Source organism: Rhinolophus sinicus, linkage group LG12 (assembly GCF_036562045.2).
Source record: "Rhinolophus sinicus isolate RSC01 linkage group LG12, ASM3656204v1, whole genome shotgun sequence".
NCBI classification, from domain to species: domain Eukaryota; kingdom Metazoa; phylum Chordata; class Mammalia; order Chiroptera; family Rhinolophidae; genus Rhinolophus; species Rhinolophus sinicus.
Genome location: NC_133761.1, coordinates 34,074,484 through 34,097,605, shown reverse-complemented (window position 1 = coordinate 34,097,605; position 23,122 = coordinate 34,074,484). Strand labels below are relative to the sequence as shown.

General features: G+C 37.2%; 1 protein-coding gene across 3 annotated transcripts in view; it reads left to right on the top strand.

Annotated features, from left to right (window-relative positions):
* CPQ (carboxypeptidase Q) overlaps positions 1-23,122 on the top strand; it is a 262,903-nt gene that overhangs the window by 175,000 nt on the left and 64,781 nt on the right. For all 3 annotated transcript variants that reach the window (XM_074316337.1, XM_074316338.1, XM_074316339.1), the window contains exon 3: positions 18,444-18,651. In XM_074316337.1, the coding sequence (XP_074172438.1) occupies positions 18,444-18,651 (208 nt within the window). The remainder of the gene's footprint in view (positions 1-18,443; positions 18,652-23,122) is intronic.

The window sequence follows — 23,122 nt, the reverse complement described above, 5'->3', positions numbered from 1 at the left end:
CCCTTCGAGTCTGTTTCTCACTACAAGAGCTATATTCTGCATATGAAAATTCTATCATATACATCCCTCCAGGTCCTCCTAGAAAAATTATCATCACATAGAGTTATTTTTAAAATACACAAAAATAACTCATTCAGCACATGTTTGAGAACCAACTATTTGCCACACATTGTTCTTCCATTGACCACAGAAGAAATTATAACTCTTTACCATGACCCACAAGGCCCTGTGTGATGTGGTCCTTGCCTTTTCCTCAGATTTTATCTCATGCTCCTCTTTACCCTTTCTCACTACATTTCAGCCACTATGATCTTCCTTCAGTTTCTAGAAGGGGCCTTAGAGCCTCTGGAAGGAGGACTCTTGTCTCTACTTTTCTTAGTGAGTTTAAGGAGTTTAAGGAGGTTAAGCTCCTTAGCATAATCCTTTAGTTCTCAGTTTGAATGTCTCTTCAGAGAGATCTTTTCTGATCACCAAATCCAAAGGAGGCTTCTGTCCCCCTCATTCTTCTGTTAGCTAAGAATGACAGAAAACCCCAAACAGTAGTGGCTTAAGAAAGATAAAAGTTTCATTCTCTGTCTTGTAAAGTTCAACATAGGTTAGGAACCCAGATTCCTGTCCACATGTTACTGTCCAACTCCACTTCATGGCAAGATGGTATGTATGTCCATTTGAGTTACTAGGAAGGAGTCAAGGGGAGGATTAACTAACATGCTCACACCTAGCAACAGAGAAAATGAGGTCTGTTTCTTTTTCCCCCTAGGTAGTCATGTTCCCAGCAATATTAAAAAGTTCTATTACTGCAGGAAAGGGAGAAATGGACATGGGGGGAAAGGAACAATGTCCCTACATATTATATTTGTGGTAGAAGCAGACTCTTGTCTGTTATTATAGCACATGAATTTTCTTTATGATGACCCACAAAATAACTTACTTGTAGGAAATTTGTGCTTCTGAGCAAATGGTTGTTTTCCTTTTGCAGACACTGAATTTTGTGCCTAATTATGTTTCACTCTTTGCTTCATTATGTTTTCACTACAAACTCAGGCAGTTTATAGCTACACTTATGGTCCTTCCTGACTATTGCACAAACCCACAAACTTTATGATATGTATTTTTTTCTATAGTAGTAACCCTGGCATTATTTTATTTTACAATACCATTTTCTCTACTTTCTCCATTTATTTCTAATTTTTCGAATGTATTTTTGCAAGTCTCCTTAAATTCTTTTGGTAATAAAGCAGGAAACAAATAAGTAAAATACAATTATGAATAAATAAATAAATACCTGTATTTGATGAGGATAATAAAAGTACCTACATCATAGAACTGTGGAGAGAATCAAGAATTAATAAAAAGCATTGTAGAACCATGTCTGGCACATTGTAAGAACCGTATAAATATTAGCTCAGTATTCTTATATTTAAATTTTCAGTGATGTGACCATCAAGTAAGCCTGCTCGAAGAGACAATCTTATGCACACTCTCAAAGTAGGTTAAATGAAGAGGGAAAAATAAAATTATATATTTAAGAGCTACCCGTCTGTGCTGCAGATTATAATCTCTGTAGCAGCTGGCAAATACATTGTGATGTGAAAGATAATATGCTAAAAATCTTAGTAGAGATGAACTCTATAAAGTCATTCCTATGTCTAGGCATCATGTAGATACAAACATATGGATGACTAACTGGATGAGGACTCAAGCACCAAACGGACTGTTGCTCTCTTTCTACTTTTTTCCATGTTAGGGTTCAGATAGGTCTGGCTTTGAATCTCAGATCTCCAATTAACCAAACTCTGTGACCAGGTCAAATCTCAGTTTTCACCTCAGTAAACAGGGACAGCAGTACCTACCACATAGGGACATAAGCGTTACATGAAGTAATGCATGTAAAGAGCTTTGCACGATGCCTTGCCAGGGTATGTATGAGTATATAACAGTTATTTCTGTTATTAATTTTATGTGTATCTTTTGAACTGAATCCATTTTTTTGGATTTCTGTTAAATATAAACAGATCACATATTGTTTTTCTTTAAATATTTGAAACCCTACCATACAATCTGATGGAAAGCCTGCAAATGCTTAAATTTTTACTTTTCCATAATGAGGTTGTATAGAATAGTGACTTCTCAGATATGGTTCAAGGATCATAAATGGTCTACATGGATTCTTGGGAACCATGCAAGCTATGGGCTCCTGTTGCCCATTAATGTTTGTATTGCCATAGCATTTCTGCTTAAGTTTCTGGTATGGATTAATAAACTAGTAATGGTGTTAGATGGATGCCTGGTTTTCATTAATTGGCAGCTCTTCAGAAGCTCATCAAAAACTTCCCATTCATTTTGTTGAGTTCAAGTGGTTGGGGACGAATGACCAGATAGGCTCTTTACTCTGACAAAGTGGGTCATGAAAAATATGGTCAATTTAATTCAACTCAGCAAACATATATTGAATTCAGCATATGGGAAAAGCATGGTGCTACATATTGTGCCAATATCAAGAGACCTAGCCTGTGATGGTCATCTGTTGTTTGCTAAACGGCATCCATTTCCCCTTTATCTGGGAGTACGTGGCCTTTACCCACTCCCAGCCATATGGTTTGTGTGGGAGTGACTCCCTACCCAAGTCTAGATGTGGGTCTTGCTTGGCGTGAGGTAGTCAGCATATCCCATCCTCAAAACCATCGAGTTGAATTCAGAGTGAGCATATGAGTTAACCCATGAGTCTTAAACAGACTTGTTACCCTGGGTTTCTGGGAAAATGAAGTTTGCTCGGTCTTTCCCATGGGAACTGGTAGAAGAGACACACTCTCTTTTCCTGGAGAGTATAATAAGGATGTGAGGTCTGGGAGAACCTGGAGCTGTGAAGGGGCAGAGCACAACCCAAATGCTGAAGATGAAGGAGGGCAGTACCAGGAGCCAGGACCTATATGAGGTCAGCCCTACTACGAGCCAATACATTTCCTTAAGCCAACTGGAAATTTCCTGAAGCCAGTTGGGGTTTTCCATCACTTACAAGTATGGGAATTCACATGTTCTTTGACCTCAGCAATTAGAAAAAAAGATTCATGATAGCTGCAATTCAAGTGTTAACTGTTGTTCTAGAATATGGATTCATAGGTCTAATAAAATTTGGTCCAGGGATTGAAATTATTATGGAAACAAAATTGACCAATGACAAGTTTTTATTGAAATGCCTTGAGAGGAGGGAGGGACCATATCTGTCTTATTTACTGTTGGGTTTTCTAGGACCATTCCTAGCACATACTTAAACTCTCAATATATGTTGATTGAGTATGTGAGCTCAACCCTATGCTGGGTTCTGTTTCCCACATATAGGAGATCTTCCCTATTGGGGCTTTCCTGATTATAGACTTTACTGGCCATAACCTTTTTCTTTTGTATATATATTAATTAATAAAATTTATTTTTTAGAGCAGTTTTAAGTTTACAGCAAAATTGAGGAGAAAGTACAGAGAATTCGCAGATATCACTCCCCCTACACAAGGATAACCTCCCCCACTGTCAACATCCCTCACCACAGTGTTACATTTGTTACAATTGATGGACCTACATTGACACATCATTATCATTCAACCTCATAGTTCACGGTGGGGTTTACTATTGTGTTGTACATTCTATGGGTTTTGACAAATGTATAATGACATGTATTTACCATTATAGTATTTTACAGAATAGTTTCACTGCCCTAAACATCCTCTGTATTTTGCCTATTCATTCCTCTCTCTCCTCAACTCTTGGCAGCCACTTATCTTTTTACTGTCTCCATAGTTTTGCCTTTCCTGAATGTTGTACACTATACAGTCTTTTTAGATTGGCTTCTTTCACTTAGTAATATGTATTCATTTACGTTTCCTCCATGTCTTTTCATGGCTTGATAGCTCATTTCTTTTTAATGCTGAATTATATTGCATTGTCTGTAAGTACCACAATTTATTTATCTACTTACCTATTGAAGGAAATCTTGGCTGTTTCCAAGTTTTAGCAGTTATGAATAAATCTGCTATAAACATCTGTGTGCAGATTTTTGTGTGGACATATGTTTTTAAATCCTTTGGGTCAATACCAACAGGTGCAATTGTTGTATCATATGGTTAAGAGTATGTTTAGTTCTGTAAGAAACTGCCAAACTACCTTCCAAAGTGGCTGTCCCCTCCAGCAGTGAATGAAAGATCCTGTTGTTCTACATCCTTGCCAGTATTTGGTGTTGTCATTGTTTTGAATGTGAACCATTATAATAGGTGTGTAATGGTATATCCTTTTAATTTGTAATTCCCTAATGATATATGATGTTAAACATCTTACTTGCCATCTGTATATCTTCTTTAGTGAGGTGATTGTTCAGGTCTTTGGCACATTTTTAAAATTGTGTTGTTGAACAACCTATATATTTTTTCAGTTGCAAAATAAGTTGTGTGTGTTTGTTGTAGCATTCCTCTGTGCCTTGTACACAGGAAGACAAGATATAGGCTATATGAGAAGTGTAGCACCCTCACTTCTCAATTGACTCAAGTGGAGTGAATTTTTAAAATATTTCAAACTTGGAGAAAAGTATTTTATGCTCAGATTTGATAATTCTGAAATTTGGGACATATCAGCTTCATACACACAGACACATACACATTCGCATAATTTTAAAAATAAATAAATAATCTGTTGTTATATAGTTGAAGCTCCCCTTGTACTCACCAATTCCTTTTTGTTTCCTTTCTGCCCCAAGGTAATAACTATGCTGAAGTTGGTGTTTATTTCTCCCCTGCATGTGTTTACACTTTTACTTTGTATGTATGTATTACAACCTATATATAGGATAGTATTATGTGTTTTTAAATGCCACATTACTGGAAAAAAATAATTCTGAAAAACCCTACTTTTTGAAAACTCTTTTTGTGATTTATCCATGTTGATACATGTGGATCTAGTTCATTTCAACAGCTGTATTCTTTTGAAGGAATAAATAATAATTTACATGTCCTTGTCCTGTTGATGGGCACTTTTGTCCATTATTTATGCTTTTATTGAGTTTTTTACACTTTTAGTTGATTAAAAACCATGCTAAAATATTTTTGTATGTTTCTACAGTATACGTGTGAGAGTTTCTCTGATTTCTCTGAAGTAATGCTTTAGTGTGGAATTGTTAAATTGTTGGGTATTAGGATATCTTGAGCTTTACTTGTAATTGCTAAATTTTTCTATGGCATGTTTGTACCAATTTACACTATGATTAGCAATATATTAGGATTCTGTTGTTCCAAATCCTTGCCATCCGTTAGTATTGTCAGACTTTTAAATTCTTACTCAATTTAAGGGATCTGAAATATTATCTGTTTGTGGAATAATTAGAGGCTGAACACCTTTTTATTTACTGGTCTTTTAGGTTCTAAATCTATATATTGCCTGTTTTTATTTGACCTTTTTTCTATTGGATTGTTTGTCTTTTTCTTACAGATTTCCTTACATAGTTTGGAAGCGAACTCTTTATTAGTTGTATAAAGAGCAAGTATACTCTCCCAGCCTATGGTACCTTAACTTTAAGTTTATTAGGTGTTTTCCTTTAACATTAAAAAAAAAATTATTTTCAGGAGTACAGAACAACACAGTGATTAGACATTTATATACCTCACAAAGTGATAACCCCAATGTCTATTACCCATCTGACATTGTACATAGTTATTAGAATATTATTGACTACATTCCCTATGCTGTACTATATATCCCATGATTAGTTTGTTAATTATAGTTGGCATTCAGTATTATTTTATATTAGTTTCAGGTGTAGAGCATAGTGGTTAGACATATAATTTATGAAGTGATTTCCCTATAAATCTAGTACCATCTGACACTATATATATAGTTTTTACAATATTAGTGACTATATTCCTCATACTGTAATTTACATCCCAGTGACTGTTTTGTAACTACCAATTTGTTACTTCTTAATCCCTTCGCGTTTCAGACCCAGCCTCCCTAACCATCCCTCCCCCACCCCATCTAGTAATCATCAGTTTGTTTTTTGTATCTATGGCTCTTTTTCTGTTTCCGTTTTGTTTATTGATTTATTTTGTTCTTTAGATTCCACATATAAGTGAGATCAAAGGATATTTTCTTTCTCTGTCTGACTTATTTCACTAACCGTAATACCCTCTAGGTTCATCCATGTTGCACAAATGGAAAGATTTCATTCTTTTTTTCTGGCAGAGTAATATACCACTACTTATGAGTTTGGGGTCAGCTGGTTTCACGTCTCCGCCCCTCCTACCAGTCTCTATGGGACCTCTTCTTTATATCCTTAGTAATTTGGATTCTGGTCACCTAGTCTTTAGATGATTCTTGAGATTGATTGTTCCATAATTTAGCTGTAATTTTAATGTGATCATGGGAGGCAGATGGCATTGCGTTTACCTAGTCCTCCACCTTGGACCTTCTCTCCTATTAGGTGTTTTTCAAACAGAAGTTTTTATATTATTGTATTTCACTGTAGTCAAATTTAACAAACTTTTCATTGTGGTTTGCATCTTTTTAAAGGAATTATATTTCCTACTCTGATGTTATAAATATCTTTTACTATAGTTTCTTCTAAAACGTTTTTATATTATTGTGAAAAACAGCCATCATAAAATTTACCACCTTAACCATTTTTAAGTGTACAGTTCAGTAGTGGTAAGTGTATTCACATTATTATGAAATGGCTCTCCAGAACTTTTTATCTTGCAAATCTGAAAAACTATACCCATTAAACAACTCTCCATTTTTTCCTTCCCCCACCAACCCCTGATAACCACTATTCTGTTTTCCATTTCGATGAATTTAACTACCTAAGATGCCTCATATAAGTGGAATCATACTGTATTTGTCTTTTTGTTATGATTTTATTTCATTTAGTGTAATGTTCATGTAGCCTGTGATAGGATTTCCTTCCTTTTTAAGTCTGAATAATATTCCATTGTATGTATATACCACATTTTGTTTATTCATTCATCGATTGATGGATATTTGGGTTGCTTTCACCTCTTGGCTGTTGTGATTTACTGCTGTTACGAACATGGACGTGCAAATATCTCTTCAAGACTTTGGTTTCAATTCTTCTGAGTATATACCTAGACATGGATTTTTAGATTATATGGTAGTTCTATATTTAATATTTTGAGGAATCACCGTGCTGTTTTCTATTTTGGTTGTAGCATTTTACATTCCCACCAATATTGTACAAGTGTTCCAGTTTCTCCACGTACTTACTAACACTTGTTATCTTCTTCTTCTTTTTTTTGATACCGTGTTTCCCCCAAAATAAGACCTAACTGGAAAATAAACCCTAGCATGATTTTTCAGGATGACATCCCCTGAATGTAAGCCCTAATGCATCTTTTGGAGCAAAAATTAATATAAGAGCCAGGCTTATTTTTGGAGAAACAAGGTAGTAGCCATACTAATGGGTATGAGGTAATATCTCATTGTGGTTTTGCCTATTCAAATTTTTTGACCATTTTAAAATCAGGTTATTTGATTTTCTCCTTGCTGTTGAGTGTAGGAGTTCTTTATATATTCTGGATATTAACCCTTTATGAGATATATGATTTGTAAATATTTTCTCCCATTCTGCAGGTTGCCTTTTCACTCTCTTGATTGTGTCCTTTGATGCACAGAAGCTTTGAAGTTTGATGTGGTCCCAGTAGACTGTTTTTGCTTTTGTTTCCTGTACTTTTTGTGTCATATCTTAGAAATCATTGCTGCATCCAGTGCAGTGAAGCTTTCCCTCTATGTTATCTTCTAGAAGTTTTATAATTTTAGGTCTTTAATCCATTCTGAGTTAATTTTTGCATGTGGTGTAATATAAAGGTCCAATTTCTCTTTTACATGTGGATATCTAGTTATCCCAACACCATTTGTTGAAGTGGTCTTTGCATGCTTTTCAATGATCATTTAATCATACACACAAGGGTTTTTTTTGTGTTGTTTTTCCCCCCCCGGGCTGTCTATTCTATTCCATTGGTCTATTTGTCTGTCTTTATGCCAGTACCACACTGTTTTTATTACAGTTGTTTTGTAATATGTTTTGAAATCAGAAAGTTTGAATTCCCCAGCTTTGTTTTTCTTTTTCTTTTTTTTTTCCTTTTTGGCACTGGGGGTGCCAAAAAATGTACACATTTTTAGAGATGTTATCTATGTATTCCTTTTCAAAGTTGAATTGAATTATGGTAGCAATGTGTAGTATGATGTTCCCTCAAAAGATGGCTTTAATCAAATGAATGCTAGCATCATTCATTGTATTATAATTTTAATAACAGTTTTTTCATTTCCTAAAATGTGTATACACTTTTTTGGCAACATATATATAATTGTAATACTCAATATATACCAATAAGAAAAGATGAATACAAGTCACGTTTGACTTCTGCAATTACAAGTGGTGCTCAAAGTGGTTACCATCAATGTCCAGACACTTCTAATTATGGGAAACTACTGCTTGAGCATAGATAACATCTCTTAAAGTGTGTATACATTTTTTTGGCACCCCCGGGATGTGTGTGTGTGTGTGTGTGTGTGCGCGCGCGCGCACGTGTGTGTTCGCACACACATATACCTTTAGGTTCCAAATGAATTTTAGGATGAATTTTTAAATTTCTGCAAAAAAAATATGCTATAGGATTTTGATAGTGATTGTGTTGAATTTGAAAAGAAACATACAAGTGCATGGTGACTTAAGTTAATTGGGAATAAGTCTATATGGGATGGGATGAAAAGAGTATAGAGTTGGGGTCAGTCTGACCTAGATTCAAATATGAGCATTGCTATGTTCTAGTTTGGTAATACATTTGAACCTTCCTCTACCTTCCTGAAACTTCTCATTTTCTCATCTATTATGTGGTCAATGCCGTTGTGCTTAAATCTCTCCTGCTTAAGCTGTGTGGTGATGGCTTTCAATTGTAACTGTAATGGGACTGACATTGATAGTTGGATTTATGGCCTCCCAGCCAATGGACTTTAATAAATGTCATGCAGGAAATTTTCATATACGAGTAAGTCATATAGTTCTGATATTTCTATTATGTCTCTAGAATCTTCTAGTGGCAAATTGCTATGTCAAACTGAATCATGAAACTGAGCCAGGTTTCTTTTATTTTTGAGAGCAGAAATCTGTTTTGTTACAGTATTTTTCCCCCAAGTTTTACTTCTCTGAGAAGAGTATAGGACAGTTAACATTTCAAAACATAGCTAAATAAAAAAGCCCATTTTGGAATGCCAAGCTGTCATAGAATTATGTGATATAACACTATAATAACATTATTTTGTACTTCTATACAAAAAATGCATACCAGTTTCTGTCATTTTTGCCCTTGGTTTTTGAAGATGGAATTTAGAGTGAAAATGAATTTAGATATGAAATACTGAAATCTACTGAAGTGTATAAAATTACTTAACAGTACAACAGGGATTCTTGTTTCTTTTAGAAGTGACATCAGGTGGGTTAGCTAACTGAACCTGCCAGGAGTGTATTTTAATGATCTCTAGAGTATGCCTTCTATTTAAAATTACTTGTAATTTAGTCTTCATGTGTTACATCACTGGCACTTGCTAAATTCTTCTTCAGATTTGTTTGTTTTCTACTGTTTGGTGTTGGTTATTTGATCACTTTGATGTGTGATGGGGGAAGAAAGTAGTTACCTAATTTTCCCTGAGCAATATTTCCCAAGGTATTAAATGAATTTATTCTATATCTTATCTGTCATTAGCTACAGATTGTGAAATGCTCTGATAGAAACTGTACATTCAGGGTTTCTACGTTAGTAAGTTCTCACTGGTAACAAACGACCTCCAGAATCTCTGTGGTATGCAGCAACTAAAATTTATTTCTTGTTCGCTTTGTATATATGTATGTGACCATACACCTGCCCATTCCCATTTCCTGTATATAAAGTTGGTAGTGTCTTTGCTTCTGCCTCAGGTATCTTTTTCACTGAAGGATCCAGTCTGAAGGAGAAGTCCCCATCTGGAACATGTTATTCTTGTGGCTGAAGAAAAAGGGCTCTTAAAGTTTCTGCTCAGCTGTGACCATACACCCTGCCCATTCACATTTCACTGGCCAGAGCAAATATCTTGGCTAAGCCCTGTGTCAGTGTCTTTTGGGAGAAACACTGCAGTTTATAAGGCAATTGATGGGCATGTGTCATTCTCTTTTAGAGCAGGGGCAGGGGAAGAATAGAATGTAACGTGAGTGTAATTTTGGACAGGGCCACTGGAATCTTTTTTCAGTCTCATGCTTCTCCAAATAGTCCCTTCCCTGCTTCTCTCACCCATTCCTCCATCACTCCTTCTGTGCCCTTTGCTGCCAAGTAGACCCATGAAACCTACTCAGCTTCTCTGTCAGTCTGAGGTGGGAATATTTATGACGTAGTGCCTAAATTATCACTTTAGTCAAAACTGACCAGAACTCATACAGCCGATGGAGCTGTCTGATGTGATCAAGCATAGCTGAGCTCTGAGTCAAGCAGGCTCTATATATGCTAAAATCTACCCTCTGTTTTTTTGTTTTACTCCTGGTAATTAGTTTGAAGTGAAGTTTTAAATGAATCAGATAAGTACTGCTTATACCTACTCAATATATGTCCAAAACCTCACTCTTATTTTCTTATACCTTCCTCTTATTATCTTATAATGCTTTATACCACACAGAACAATTTTTACCTCTATCATCTCATCTGATGCTCACAAGAATCCTGGTGGTGTCAATAGTATCTTGATTCTCATTTTACAGGCTAGGAAAAGTTGAGCGACTTATTCAGGATCAAAGGCTAGTGAGCTTTATAGCTTGTATTCAAGCCAGGGTACATACTGATAGACAATTCTTGTTACTGATAAAGAAACACCCTGTTTTAAAAGCATATTTTAAAGACTGCATGATGTACTATAGTCAATACTTTGTTAAATGTTTTAGCGTAAGATCCTTGTTTCACTATAGGATTCACCTCAAAATTTAAAACAATTTTGAATTATCTGATTACTAAATTTCAGTTTACACACAACTTTCCCCAGGAAAACAATCATTACATAGATTGGGCAGTATGGTTAGTGGAGTAAAACTCCATGAGGCCAGTTTCCTCATAGCAGCGTTGCAGCAGATGGTGTCCCCTCCATACTGTTGCTTAAGTGGTCCACTGCCCTGCCCTAGTCCAGGCCACTCTCGCCTCTCATCCAGAATGTGGCAGTGTCTCCTGAGTAGCCTCCCAGACCTTTTCTTACCTCCTCCACACCTATCATCATGCTAGGCCTAGTGATGCTTCCAGCATGTAAATCTGAATTTGCCTGACTTCTCTGTCCCCACCCAGATTCCTTAATGCAGCTGCAAGGCCTCCAAATGATCTTGCCCTACAAACTGCCAGCCTGTCATGCCATTCTGTCCCCTAGTTGTTGCTTACTTGAATCTCAGTCCTCTCTTCTCCTCCCAGCCTTCCTGCCAATGTCCCCAAATCTATTAGCCTTCATTGTACAGATTCTACCTTTTCAGCAAAGCCAGCCATGACCCCCAGACCATGATGACTGCTGCTGTTTTAGTCAGCTGCAACCAGAAACTCACCTCTGGATCCCCGCCACCACTAAGACCTGTGGATTTTACTCCTTAAATGCCACTGGAAGCTGACTGAGGTCCATAGTGCCTTCCGGCTGCTTACTTTAGCAGATGTATTAGATGACAATGGTTTTTAAGAAAGCCTTTACTTACCCACCCACACTAGCCACCATTACAAGGAACCACCCAGCATTTGGGGAGAAAGCAACCATGTTTCAAACACAATGCACCTCATGTTTTAGAGTATCAGTACTCTCTGTGATCATTGTAGAATTAATCAGGGTACCACCTCTCATGCTGTGGCCCTATCAGTGGAAGAAACTTGGATTCTAAGTGATCAGGTTGCTGCAGGTGGTCTGTGCTTGTGCGTGTTGCTGCTGTGTGTTGCTGAGTCAGGTCTTGTATACCCTGAGTGTCTGACGTCACACGGCGAGTTAAACATACTGGTCCTATGCTAGGCACCTCTCCATTATACAACCAAGTGTATAAATTCTGTATTTTAGAAGTCATGGTAGACAAGTTCCGTTGCTTGTGACTCATCCTCAGGTATCAGTACGGCAAGTTGGCCTGTGGCATGCTGTTCTGTCAGAGCTGCCCCTCTGGAGACGATGATCACTTACTGAGCCCATGGAGGCTGATGAAGTTGGGTCTGGGTTTGCTCGCAAGGCTGGCAGACCAGGTTTAATTTGAGCCAGAACTCAGGAGACAGTTGGAGATAATGGTCTCGTACCCCCAGCTATCGTTTGGAATTGGCTTTGCCTTTTGCTCTTCTAACTTGCACTCAACTATTAGCTGACTTGAACAGTTTTTTCCTGAAAACTGTTTTAAGGAGACTGTTCTCCTTGCTTTCTTGGAATTAATAGAATGAAGATAGAGGTCCATAAAAATTAGAAGATTTTAGAGTGTCCCCTTGACTGTTTTGGGGCCCGGCAGGAAGCCTCTTATTCACTGTAAATAAACAAATGTTTCATCTATTTTTGTCTTCCCTTTTTTGTTCTTTACCTGGGAATGCTCTTTTCTTCATTTTCTAGGCTATTGAAATTTTGTAAGGCCCACTTAAAGTTTTATCTTGTAGGAAATTTCCTAGACCTCCCCCAGTTGGAGTTAGTATGGATTTAACTCATTATTTTGTGAAATTTTACTTTTTAGTTTAGCACTTGTGACATTCTGTGCTCTTTTTAAAGTTATTGCTTGTCTATTTTTCCCCCCCAGATTATACCAATTTAGGGATAGGACTAGAATTTACTCAAATTTATATTGTCCCCAGTGCCCAGCACAGTCTTGTCCAGTAGGAGGGATGTAAATTTGTTGAATGAATTTCAATCTCTAAGACTTGTTCTTTCATGAAAAGTATGTTGCACAGTCAAAATATTCTCCATAAACAAATGGATGCTCTGAAAGGACTGCTGTGATGTTCTTTTATCTCCCTTTCCTTGAATTTTCACTCTCCTTGCCACTTCAGGCCAAAACACTGAGTTTTCAAGAACAACTCTTTTCCTTTCTCCATAACTGAGTTCAGGGAAAACCAGTCATTTCACTAGTCATATTGTACAGTGCACTAGGTATAGGATTACATGTTAAGGGTTAGAAGCTAGGCTTCCTTTTGGGTGGGGCTGGAGTAGCTCCTGTTTGGATGTTAAGTCTTCTGAAATTATAATCAATTTCCTAAAACATACCACATTGAATTGAGCCCCAGAGACATGTTTTTCTATCTGTAGTCTTTTCCTTTCAATAGCAGAAAACACAAAATTCTCACCTCTCGAACTTCCTATTCTTAACTGTTTTTGGGAGGAATCAAGTCAGAAGACACTGAGCTTGGAGTCTCTATCAAATTCTCCGTAGGATAAATGACCTGAGCCAGCACCACAGCCGTCAGCATCTGTTGTCTCTGCAAGGAGACTACAGTAGTAATTATGCATAGGGTTGCTTAAAAATAAATTGATCAATTTTGAAAATTAGGTGTGGAGAATAAAAAGGAACCTGATGATTTTTATGCTATTTTTATGATATAATCAGCTGTAGCCAAGAGAGTCAATTCATAATAGGAATAATTTTTAGCTTCAGTCCCACATTTTCTTCAGAATTAACTACCGTAATCCTTTGCATTACTCTTAGAGAGTCTGAAGACTCTTGTCCTGGAGTGAAGCGCCCTTCCTAGCTCCCCTATTCATAGATGGGACCTAGTGTGACAATAGCATCCTGATTTATGAGCAGGATCCTAGGTAAACTCAGAAGAACAACTGATAACTTAGGTGGACTTTTATATACCTATTTCCTTTTCCTTTTAATCCTCTTAAATGAAAATACTCATGCTTTCTTTTGATATGTTTTATATTTATGAGGAAGATAGTAATGCATTTAGTAGGAGCATGACCCTTAGATTCAGACAACCAATAATTCAAATCTGGGCTTCAGCACCTACTAGTTGTGTAAATTTATTTCTCTGCATCTCAGTATCCTCCTAATACCTAATTTGCAGAGTTGCTGTGAACATTAGTGTAAAAATTAGGTACTCAGATACAGTTATTGCTACTATTGTTGTCAGTTATCCTGACATAATACGCAGAAATACACAATTTCCTTAGAAGTTCACATTTTTGGAGGATGACCAGGAATGGGTTTGTTATTATACTTTTATTCTTTTGATTTCTTTTCTTTCTTTCTTTCATTCATTCAGTATATGCATGTGTGCCTATGACTGTGTGTGTGTGTGTGTGTGTGTGTGTGTGTGTGAATTTCACACATTATGTGTCAGGCATCATTTCAGGCACTTTGGTACCTGATATTGGTACTTTGGTACATTAAGGAATAAAACAGACAAACATTTCCACTGCTCACAGAACTTACATTATTGTAGTGGGTACACCTGGAAGCTGATAAATTCTATGAAAAAATTAAGCAAGATAAGAGGGATGAGGATTGGGACTGGGTTGCAGTTATAAACAGTGAGATCAGGGCAGGCCTTACAGTGAATATGACACTGGTGTTGAGTTCTTCGAGGTTCTCATGTACTATCTTTTAAAATGGGAGAATGTAAAGAAGGGAGGTGAGAGTAAAGAAAAGAATAGGAGCCCGCTGATTTGAAGGATAGCATGAGTATTTCCTTTGTGTAACGTGTCAAAACACAAACTAATATAAAGAGCGATGTTTTCCAGATGGCCTAGTTTTATTTTATTCAATTGGAGCAAAAAATCTTCCGTAAGTGTTTGTATATACCCTGCGTTTTCAAACAGGATACTGAAGTGCACCTGGTCTGTGACCACTGTGGGAGGTCGTCACCATGACTCTCCTGTCTGTGATGGGACTGTCCTGAAGCAAAGCCCTGAGGGCAGGCAGAAATGCTTTCAGCTATTTGTGTAACTAACAGCTGAGGTTGCAGTTGATTGTGAGATCTACATACCGTGTTTCCCCGAAAATAAGACCTAGCCGGACAATCAGCTTTAAACTGTCTTTTAGAGCAAAAATTAATATAAGACCTGGTGTTATGTTATGTTATGTTATGTTGTTATGTTGTGTTGTGTGTGATGTGATGTGATGTGATGTGATGTGATGTGATGTGATGTGATGTGATGTGATGTGATGTGATGTGATGTTATATACTCGGTCGGGTCGTATATTAATTTTTGCTCCAAAAGACGCATTAGAGCTGATTGTCCGGCTAGGTGTTATTTTGGGGGAAACACAGTAGTAGCCACTACACACATATAGTTATTCAAATTTAAATATAAAGCAACTGAAATAAATGACATTAAAAATTCAGTTTCTGAGTTGCATCAGTCACATCTGAAGTTCTCAATGGCCACGTGTATCTAATGGCTACTGTGTTAGCACAGCTGGGACATTTCCAGCATTGCAGAAAATCCTATTATTAATAGTATACGTTGTTTTACATATGTTTTTGGTGGTATTGCTATCAGTTCCAAACCTCTCTCTTCCTTTAGATTTGTTGTTTCTCATAGTTTATAGGTTTAAATACTTGATTTAGAATTTTGTGTAAAATAAGAGTAACTAGGCTGTAAGAGAGTACAAAAGAGCATTCTTATGTTCAGGTATCTGAGTTTTCATACTTGGAGTTTGTATTCTGACTGCCCCAAAGCCTTTCTTGCTTGGTTATTGCTGTGTAGCTGTGTTCTGGGTGGTAAGAGAATCAGACTTCTAAGTTATTGTGGAAAATCACTGTCAAACTTTAAAGGTAAAATTGCATTTTTATGGAAATGCTTCAGTTCTTGTCAGTGGTCCCTTATTTGGAGCAGTGCCATTGAAGGAGTATTTATTAACTGACTGCTGCATATATGCTAAGCACTGTATTCGGCCTGGGAGATAGAAACAAAAGTGAACTTGGCCCCAAACCCTGAGGAGATTACAGTTTAGGTAGTTGAGAGAGTCATAAATAGGTAGAGTTTCACTGTCCAGTGCCCCGGTATGCTCAGGACACTCCCGCAGTCCAGAGTAGGTGGTTCCTGAGCCAGCTTTCCTGTGTGTAGTGAGGAGGGGATGAGATAAGAAGCCAGAGGCCCTGGAATACCCCCTAATGGCATCCTGAGGAATAAATAGATGTTTGTCACATGATGAAATTGGGAAAACGGAGTCAACAAGACATGCTGTACCACAGAATGAACAAGGACACTGAGGAGTGAACTTGCATGGTGAGAGTGGGAACTTTTAACTTTACTATTGATGAGCATTTAAAAACAAAGGGAGACTATATCTGTAGAGATAGACAATCTTTGACTGGCATGTAGAAGGTTCTCAGCAGATATACATGAGGGGCAGGGAGATGGTGACAGGGGCTGATCTGATTTTTCAGCAGTTCAAGTAGTTCACTCTGGCAGTTTTGTTTAATTTGAGAGACCTAGGCTAGACACAGGGGCACCAGTGGTGGTGGGTTGCTGGAGGAGGAGGGATTCATAGCAGTCCACAAGAGAGATAATAAGGCCTTATGTGAGAGGGTATATGGGGTGGAGCAGGCGACCTGAGTTCAATTAGTATTTAAGAGATAAAATTATTAATATTTGAGGATCGACTACACACAAGGGATGAAGGAGACAGAGGAATCAGAGGTCACTCTAAGCTTTCAGGAAAACAGATTAATTTGAACTCTTCTTCCAAGTTCATGGTGATAGGTTTTGACTTACAGCTGCTACTAGTGATTTTCATTGGCAGCTGTGGTGTCTAGGTTAGGTTTTGGCTCTTTAGGACTTCATCACTCTCATTTGTTAAAAGAACTTGAAGCATTTACTATAGAGAAGTACCATCCTTGCATAACTAATTTTGCAGTGGCCTATGAAAATTTATAGAAATTTGGCTTCATTTCTAGTGGCTCCATCCAGATGCCAAATTACCCCACTGCTGGGACATCCCTTAGGTGAACCACAGAATCTGTTTTTTATTAGGAACAGCTGAAAACCATCAACAAAATTCCCCTAGTATGCCAACAATAATGCCAGTCAAATTTCAAGGTAACTCTAGGTTTCAGAAAGTGAATGATTCTCAAAACCCGTCTAGCTGAACCCTTATTTGTATTTTTACGCATGTTTATCACATGAAAAAGCTAGTGGCTTCCTTACTTTCCATAATTGTACATTGCTTTTCTTAGATTACATATTAAATTCTGAGTTCTGAATGTTGTAGAGACATACTTATAGAGCTGTAGTCAAATCACTTTAAAGTAAAAGTATAAATTCAGTCTGGGTGGTGGAACCAAAAGTAGGAAAGGAGCCAGCCGAAGGGTCCATTATGATGGGGTCCATATTGAAAGCAAGACTTCTTTTATAACTGCAGCATATTTTAAAAGAATTTTCTGAGTAACAGTTAATATTTTAATGACATCTGTTAAGCTTCCAGAAAAACCCGGTTCTCTAGGTTTGCAAGATTAAGGAAGGATGCCAAATATATGTTGATACTTTGGTTTTTATTGACACATTTCACTACTGCACGTCTAAAGCCACAGAACAGTAGGCGCCTGCCACTTTCTTTAGATAGTTATATTTAGCCACTGCATCTGGCCTTTGTTGCTAAATATTATTATTTTTTGTTACTCTAACTGCTCCATAAAATTGGATCTTCAGTGGTCTGGCAGGACCTGTGAAACCCTGTTCCCTAATCAGGAAGATCTGGGCAAGTCTTGCAATGTAAGCACAGATGACATGTCTCTTCTAAGTGAGACAATAGGGTTATAGGACAATTATACAACATCTTTAAAATTTTATATGAAAAATAGTAATGTGTTTGGTGATGAAAAAGTAGTGTAAATCAAGAAGCATGGTAACTTTCCACATCCTTTAAGAATGTTTTGTACAAAGAAGGAAAGAAAACAGGCTGACTTTTTGTGGTTCCTGAGAGACGTTACACTATTTGTTAAAAGTTAATGAAGATCGTTGGTTTCTAAGAATGTTCTTCATGAACGGCCATTCTTTGTATGATGTCAGTGAAGGTTGTTTAGCAACATGTCAAAATAGTTTTATGAAAAAATAAATATGTGTTTAATTAATCACAAGGGGAACTTCCCAAAATGCATTTTCTTTATAAATAGTGTTATTCTGTGAAATTCATGACTTCTTAGAGTGGGAAAGAAGGGGAAAAAAACTCTTTTCAAGCCATTTGTGATTTAATACCAGCTGGTCAAATTAGTTGAAAAAGGCTATGAGTCGTATATTAGATTATTTTGAATGCCTTTTCTCTCTCTTGGGAAACTAGCTAACCCCGACACTCTTTCTCCCATGGCAAATGGCTCTAAAACTTTGATCTGTTCAAACCAGTTTGCCAGATGTAGTGGATAGATCATATGTGACCTTTGTGTGACAACTCGACCTGGCTGATCGGCAACCATAAGTTAATTTTGTATGACTTTTATCTCTAGGCATTACAGCAGAAGTTCTGGTGGTGACCTCTTTTGATGAACTGCAGAGAAGGGCCCGAGAAGCAAAAGGGAAGATTGTTGTTTATAATCAACCTTATACCAACTATTCCCAGACGGTGCAGTACCGAGTCCAGGGGGCAGTAGAAGCTGCCAAAGTGGGGGCTTTGGCAACCCTCATTCGATCAGTGGCTTCCTTCTCCATCTACAGGTTGGTCATGATGTTCATTTGAAATCTTTTTCAAAACACAGTGTTTTCCATGAAAGAGAAGCCCTTATGAAATAAAAACAAACCATCCAAATGAAAATCTTATTGCTCATGAAATTTTCCCCTACTCCACGTTTGGTCTTTTCTTTGTAGTATCTTCTTTGGCCTTTTCAGGATTCCAAGCATCATTTGTGCATTCCTTTAAAAAGCTTTCCACATATGTGGTAATCCCATAACATTCCTTATATAACCAATATGTTATGTATTTTCATTGGCAGGAGAACTGAATGCATGTCTGTGTGTCATCAGAGATTCTTAATGACTTCAGAAAAAGCCAGGCTTTTTCCATTGTTGCTAGAGAAGTGAAATAAAAATAAAGTGGGTAACATGGTGAGGACCATCTGTGGTGTAGTGGAAAGAGTTGAGGAAGCAGAGGATCTTGGATATAGAGCTGGTTCTGCGCCCCAACGACAGTGTGGCCTTGGGAATGTTCTTAAACTCTCTGGGCTTTAATATTCTCTTTATTGATTGGTGATGATGAAGAGTAATAAATTTACAAAATTATTTAAGAATACCTGAGGTAAACTTATGAAAGCTACTTGGTTATCTATAAAGGTCTATATAAACGTTTGGTGGTATTATTTGAGGGCAACATAACTTTTGTCTTTTGTAGTTCTGATTAAGGTAATTAAAGGCAAAGTGCTTCCTGACCCCTAGTCTTAGGACGAAATTCATCATTGCAGTGGATAAAAGGTCTAAAAATTGATCTGCAGACTCTTGGCCTAGCTTAATAGCTACATATGGTAGTGTCACACATTAAGGATAATATGTTTGAGAAACGTGGATAAAAGAAGCAACATTTTAGTGTTGTAGCCTGGTCTCTCTCAGATTAAAAAAAAAATGAAAATAATTGCAAATAGGGTTTACTTGGGTCTCAAGACTAGATCTTTATTATAGTATCTATTGTAAAGGAAAGTTTATTTATTCTGCACAATTGCTATTTGGAGCTGGAGACACAGCTACTTGACCTTAATTAGTACCCTACACCTTGAAAATAAGATAGCTGAGGAGGAGACACCAGTAATTAGGAAACCAAGTCCGAAGGGAGCAGAGAAAAAAGGAAAGGGACTTTTTCTTTTAACAGGGGGATAAGATATCTTCCCAGAGAAGGAAGATGGGACATGTTAAGACCACTTGTTAGAGAAAAACTTTATGAGAGAAAAACTAGTTCCATTGATGTCAGAGTGCTGAAAATAATGTCCTTTGTAGAGTCTTTAAAGGTTTGGTGACCAGTGAAATAATGATTGGGCCATATTTTTTTGGATAGTTAATCTTCCCAGGAGGGAAGTCCTAAAATGACTAGCTTACTTCCCAGAATACCTCAGTTACCCCTTAGAATAACATATGCAGTGAGCTGTGGCTATTCACCATGATTTCACTGGTCATGAGACCTAAATTATGGAGCTAGTCTGTTGCTTTGTGAAACTGGGTGACTGCCAGAAATATTTATTTAAGAACTACTACTCATAAGACTAATAAATTCCCAGATGACTTAATGCACTGCAGTCTGCCAGGGTTAATTGGCATTTTTTTTTCTTTCTGGTGTAATGAAGACATCTGGAAAACCAGGCTATAACCTAGGAGCCTGAGAAGAATTTTATCCAGCATAGAGAAATCTATTGTTAGCCTCTAAGATTGGGGTTAGCAAGTTAACAGTGTGTATTAAAAAGACATTTTTCTTAATATTTCTAGATCTAGACTGATTATATTTCTTTTCTTGATTTTATAGCCAACCATATTTCATTGGAGTCTTAACTTTTATAACTCCATAATTTCAACGTTTATAAATACATAATAACCATAGTACTTAGAATCTTTCACATATGTCATCTTATTTGTTCTGACAATAACCTAATGGACCAAGCAGAAGGGGCATTATTATCCCCATGTTATAGGTAGGGAAATAAAAGTTCAGAGAATTCAGTGTATTTATGTCTGTCTTGTATCTTGAAAAATAAAAACCAAAATGAAACAAATTCTGTCTCTTTTTCCACTTGTAACTAATTATTTCTTAGAGCCAATTTTCCTTAAAGAATGTTTTATATTCCTATCTCTAATTTTTGACCTCTCTTTCACTCTGCTGACCATATTAACCTGGCTTTTGCCAGTACTGAAATGGAAATTGCTAAAGCCACAAATAGTTGCCTAGTTGTCAAACATAATGGACCTTTTTCAGACCATCACCTTTCTTTACCTCTCTGAAGCACTCGTAAGTACTGACTGCTTTTTCAATATTTCTTCTCTTTGGCTTCTATGACTTCTTTCTCATACTCATGTTCTCTCTTGCTTTCCCTTTATTCCCACTTTCTCACTTTCCCTTTTCCTTCCCCATTTCTCACTCTGGAATATTCTACCTGAGCAATCTCATCATGCTTGTGGCTTCAACCACCATGTACACTTTCCAAACCCACCGCTCTTATCCGTACCCCTGCCTGGAGCTCCAGGCCCAATGTCCAACTACCGCTGATTTTTCTTTGGGATGTTCCGTAGCTATCTCAGTTTCAGTTTTTTCAAAATCACATTCATCCTCTCACACCTCTCTATCTCTGAAGAGAATGCCATCTTTCTGCCTTTTAAGTTAGATGGTCCTTGATTACTTTTTTCTCCCCTTATCCATTATTTCTAGTAGTTACTATGTCTTATAGGTTCTGCTATTTATCAGTCATTTCAATAAATACATACATATTCAGCAGCTACGTTTCCCAACATCACTCTATAGTCCAGTAGTCAGGAATCACTAACACTTGCCCAGTGTACCACAGTTCCTTAAAATTTCATGACTTTGCCTGTGCTTTTTCCTCTGCAAACTTCTATTTCCTTTCTTACTGTCTCACATTTTCCTTCAAGATTCACCTTAAGTGTCTCTTCCTCTGTGGAGCCCCCCCTGATATCTATCTCCAGCCCAGATGAGCTACCTCTTTCGGGAATTCCCATGTCATCTTGTGCTTACTCTGTATCATAATGTCTTAGAGATAGTTTGGGCTCATGTATTGGTAGGGTAGCCAAATTGTCATAACAAACACATCATATCTTGGTCACTTATCATAATATGACTCAATTTCTTGTTCACATAATAGGTTCAAGAGATTGGTCAGCAGATGGTCTTCTGCTGCTTTCCATCTTGCGGTTCTATTACCTCTAAGATCTCAGAATCCTCTATATCCAGCTGGCAAATAAGGAGATAGAGAAAGTTCATGATTAAAAGGGAGGTTTTCAATGGCCACATCTGGATATGGCATACCTCACTTCTACTCACGTTTCACTGGACAGAATGTAGTTTTGTGGAGGTTGAGAAATTTGTTCTATCTTTATGCCTATGGTGAAAGGTAAATGAGTTTACCATTCTAGTCTGCCGCAGTTGCCTTACTCCACACTAGACTGTAAGTTTCAGAAAGACATGGATTATATTTTTACCTCTGTATCCCCATCATCTAGTATAGTGAGTTACATAATATTCCCTAAGGAATTATCTATTGAGGGAATGAACTTGTCTGAGGTTGTATAGTCAATCATAGCAGGGCTCTTAGAACAAACTGATTTCAAGTGCTTTATGACCAAACTTCATGGTCTCTGTATAGTAAGCTCAAAACAACTTGAACTTTTGGGGCACTTTGCTCTGTTTTTTGAGGAAAATATCCAGGTGTCCAATATGCCAGATTGTATCTTTTTCTGCCACAACGTTCATGAACAATGATATTTTGAGTTTGTTGATTGAATAAAACAGGTAATCTTTTTTTTTTTTTTTTTTAGTAAATATTTATTGAGAGCTTACCAGTTGCTCAGAAGTTGCCAGTTACTAGGGTTACTAAGATGAATTAGACCTTTTTGTGTGTGTGTGTGTGTCTCAGGAATATTCTGTCTGGCTAAAAGAGAGGAGAGTAAGCTATAAATGACTAGTGTAATATATTTTCTATTTAGTGCTAAATGCGTGATGGGGGAAACAGATGCAAAAAGGAATTTAACACTTACTAAGTACCTACTTTGTACTGTGCTCTGAAGGCTTAAATAGTTTGTTTCAGTTAATTCTTTGTGTAACCAGATAGAAGTGGATATTGGCATCTCTCTTTTACTGAACGAGAAACAGGTTCTGAATGGTTAAATAGCTAGTTAAGTAACATGGCTAATGATAGAACTGGAATTCATACTCTGAGTCTCTGGTTCTAAGTACTGTGCACTTTAGATTATACCAAGCAACCTGGAGAGCTGATGCTATGGAAGTCTAGAAGAGATAGTAGAATCTGATTAGGGCTGGCTTCATTGAGATGTGGGTTTGGGTGTACTCAGTCAAAGAGTTGAACTTGAACGAGAGAAGGGATGTGGAAAGGCATTCTATACCGGATCAAGGCAAGAAGGTAGGAGTGCATGATGCACTTGGGTGATATACATGTAGACCAGTTTGGCTGGAGCCAGAAGG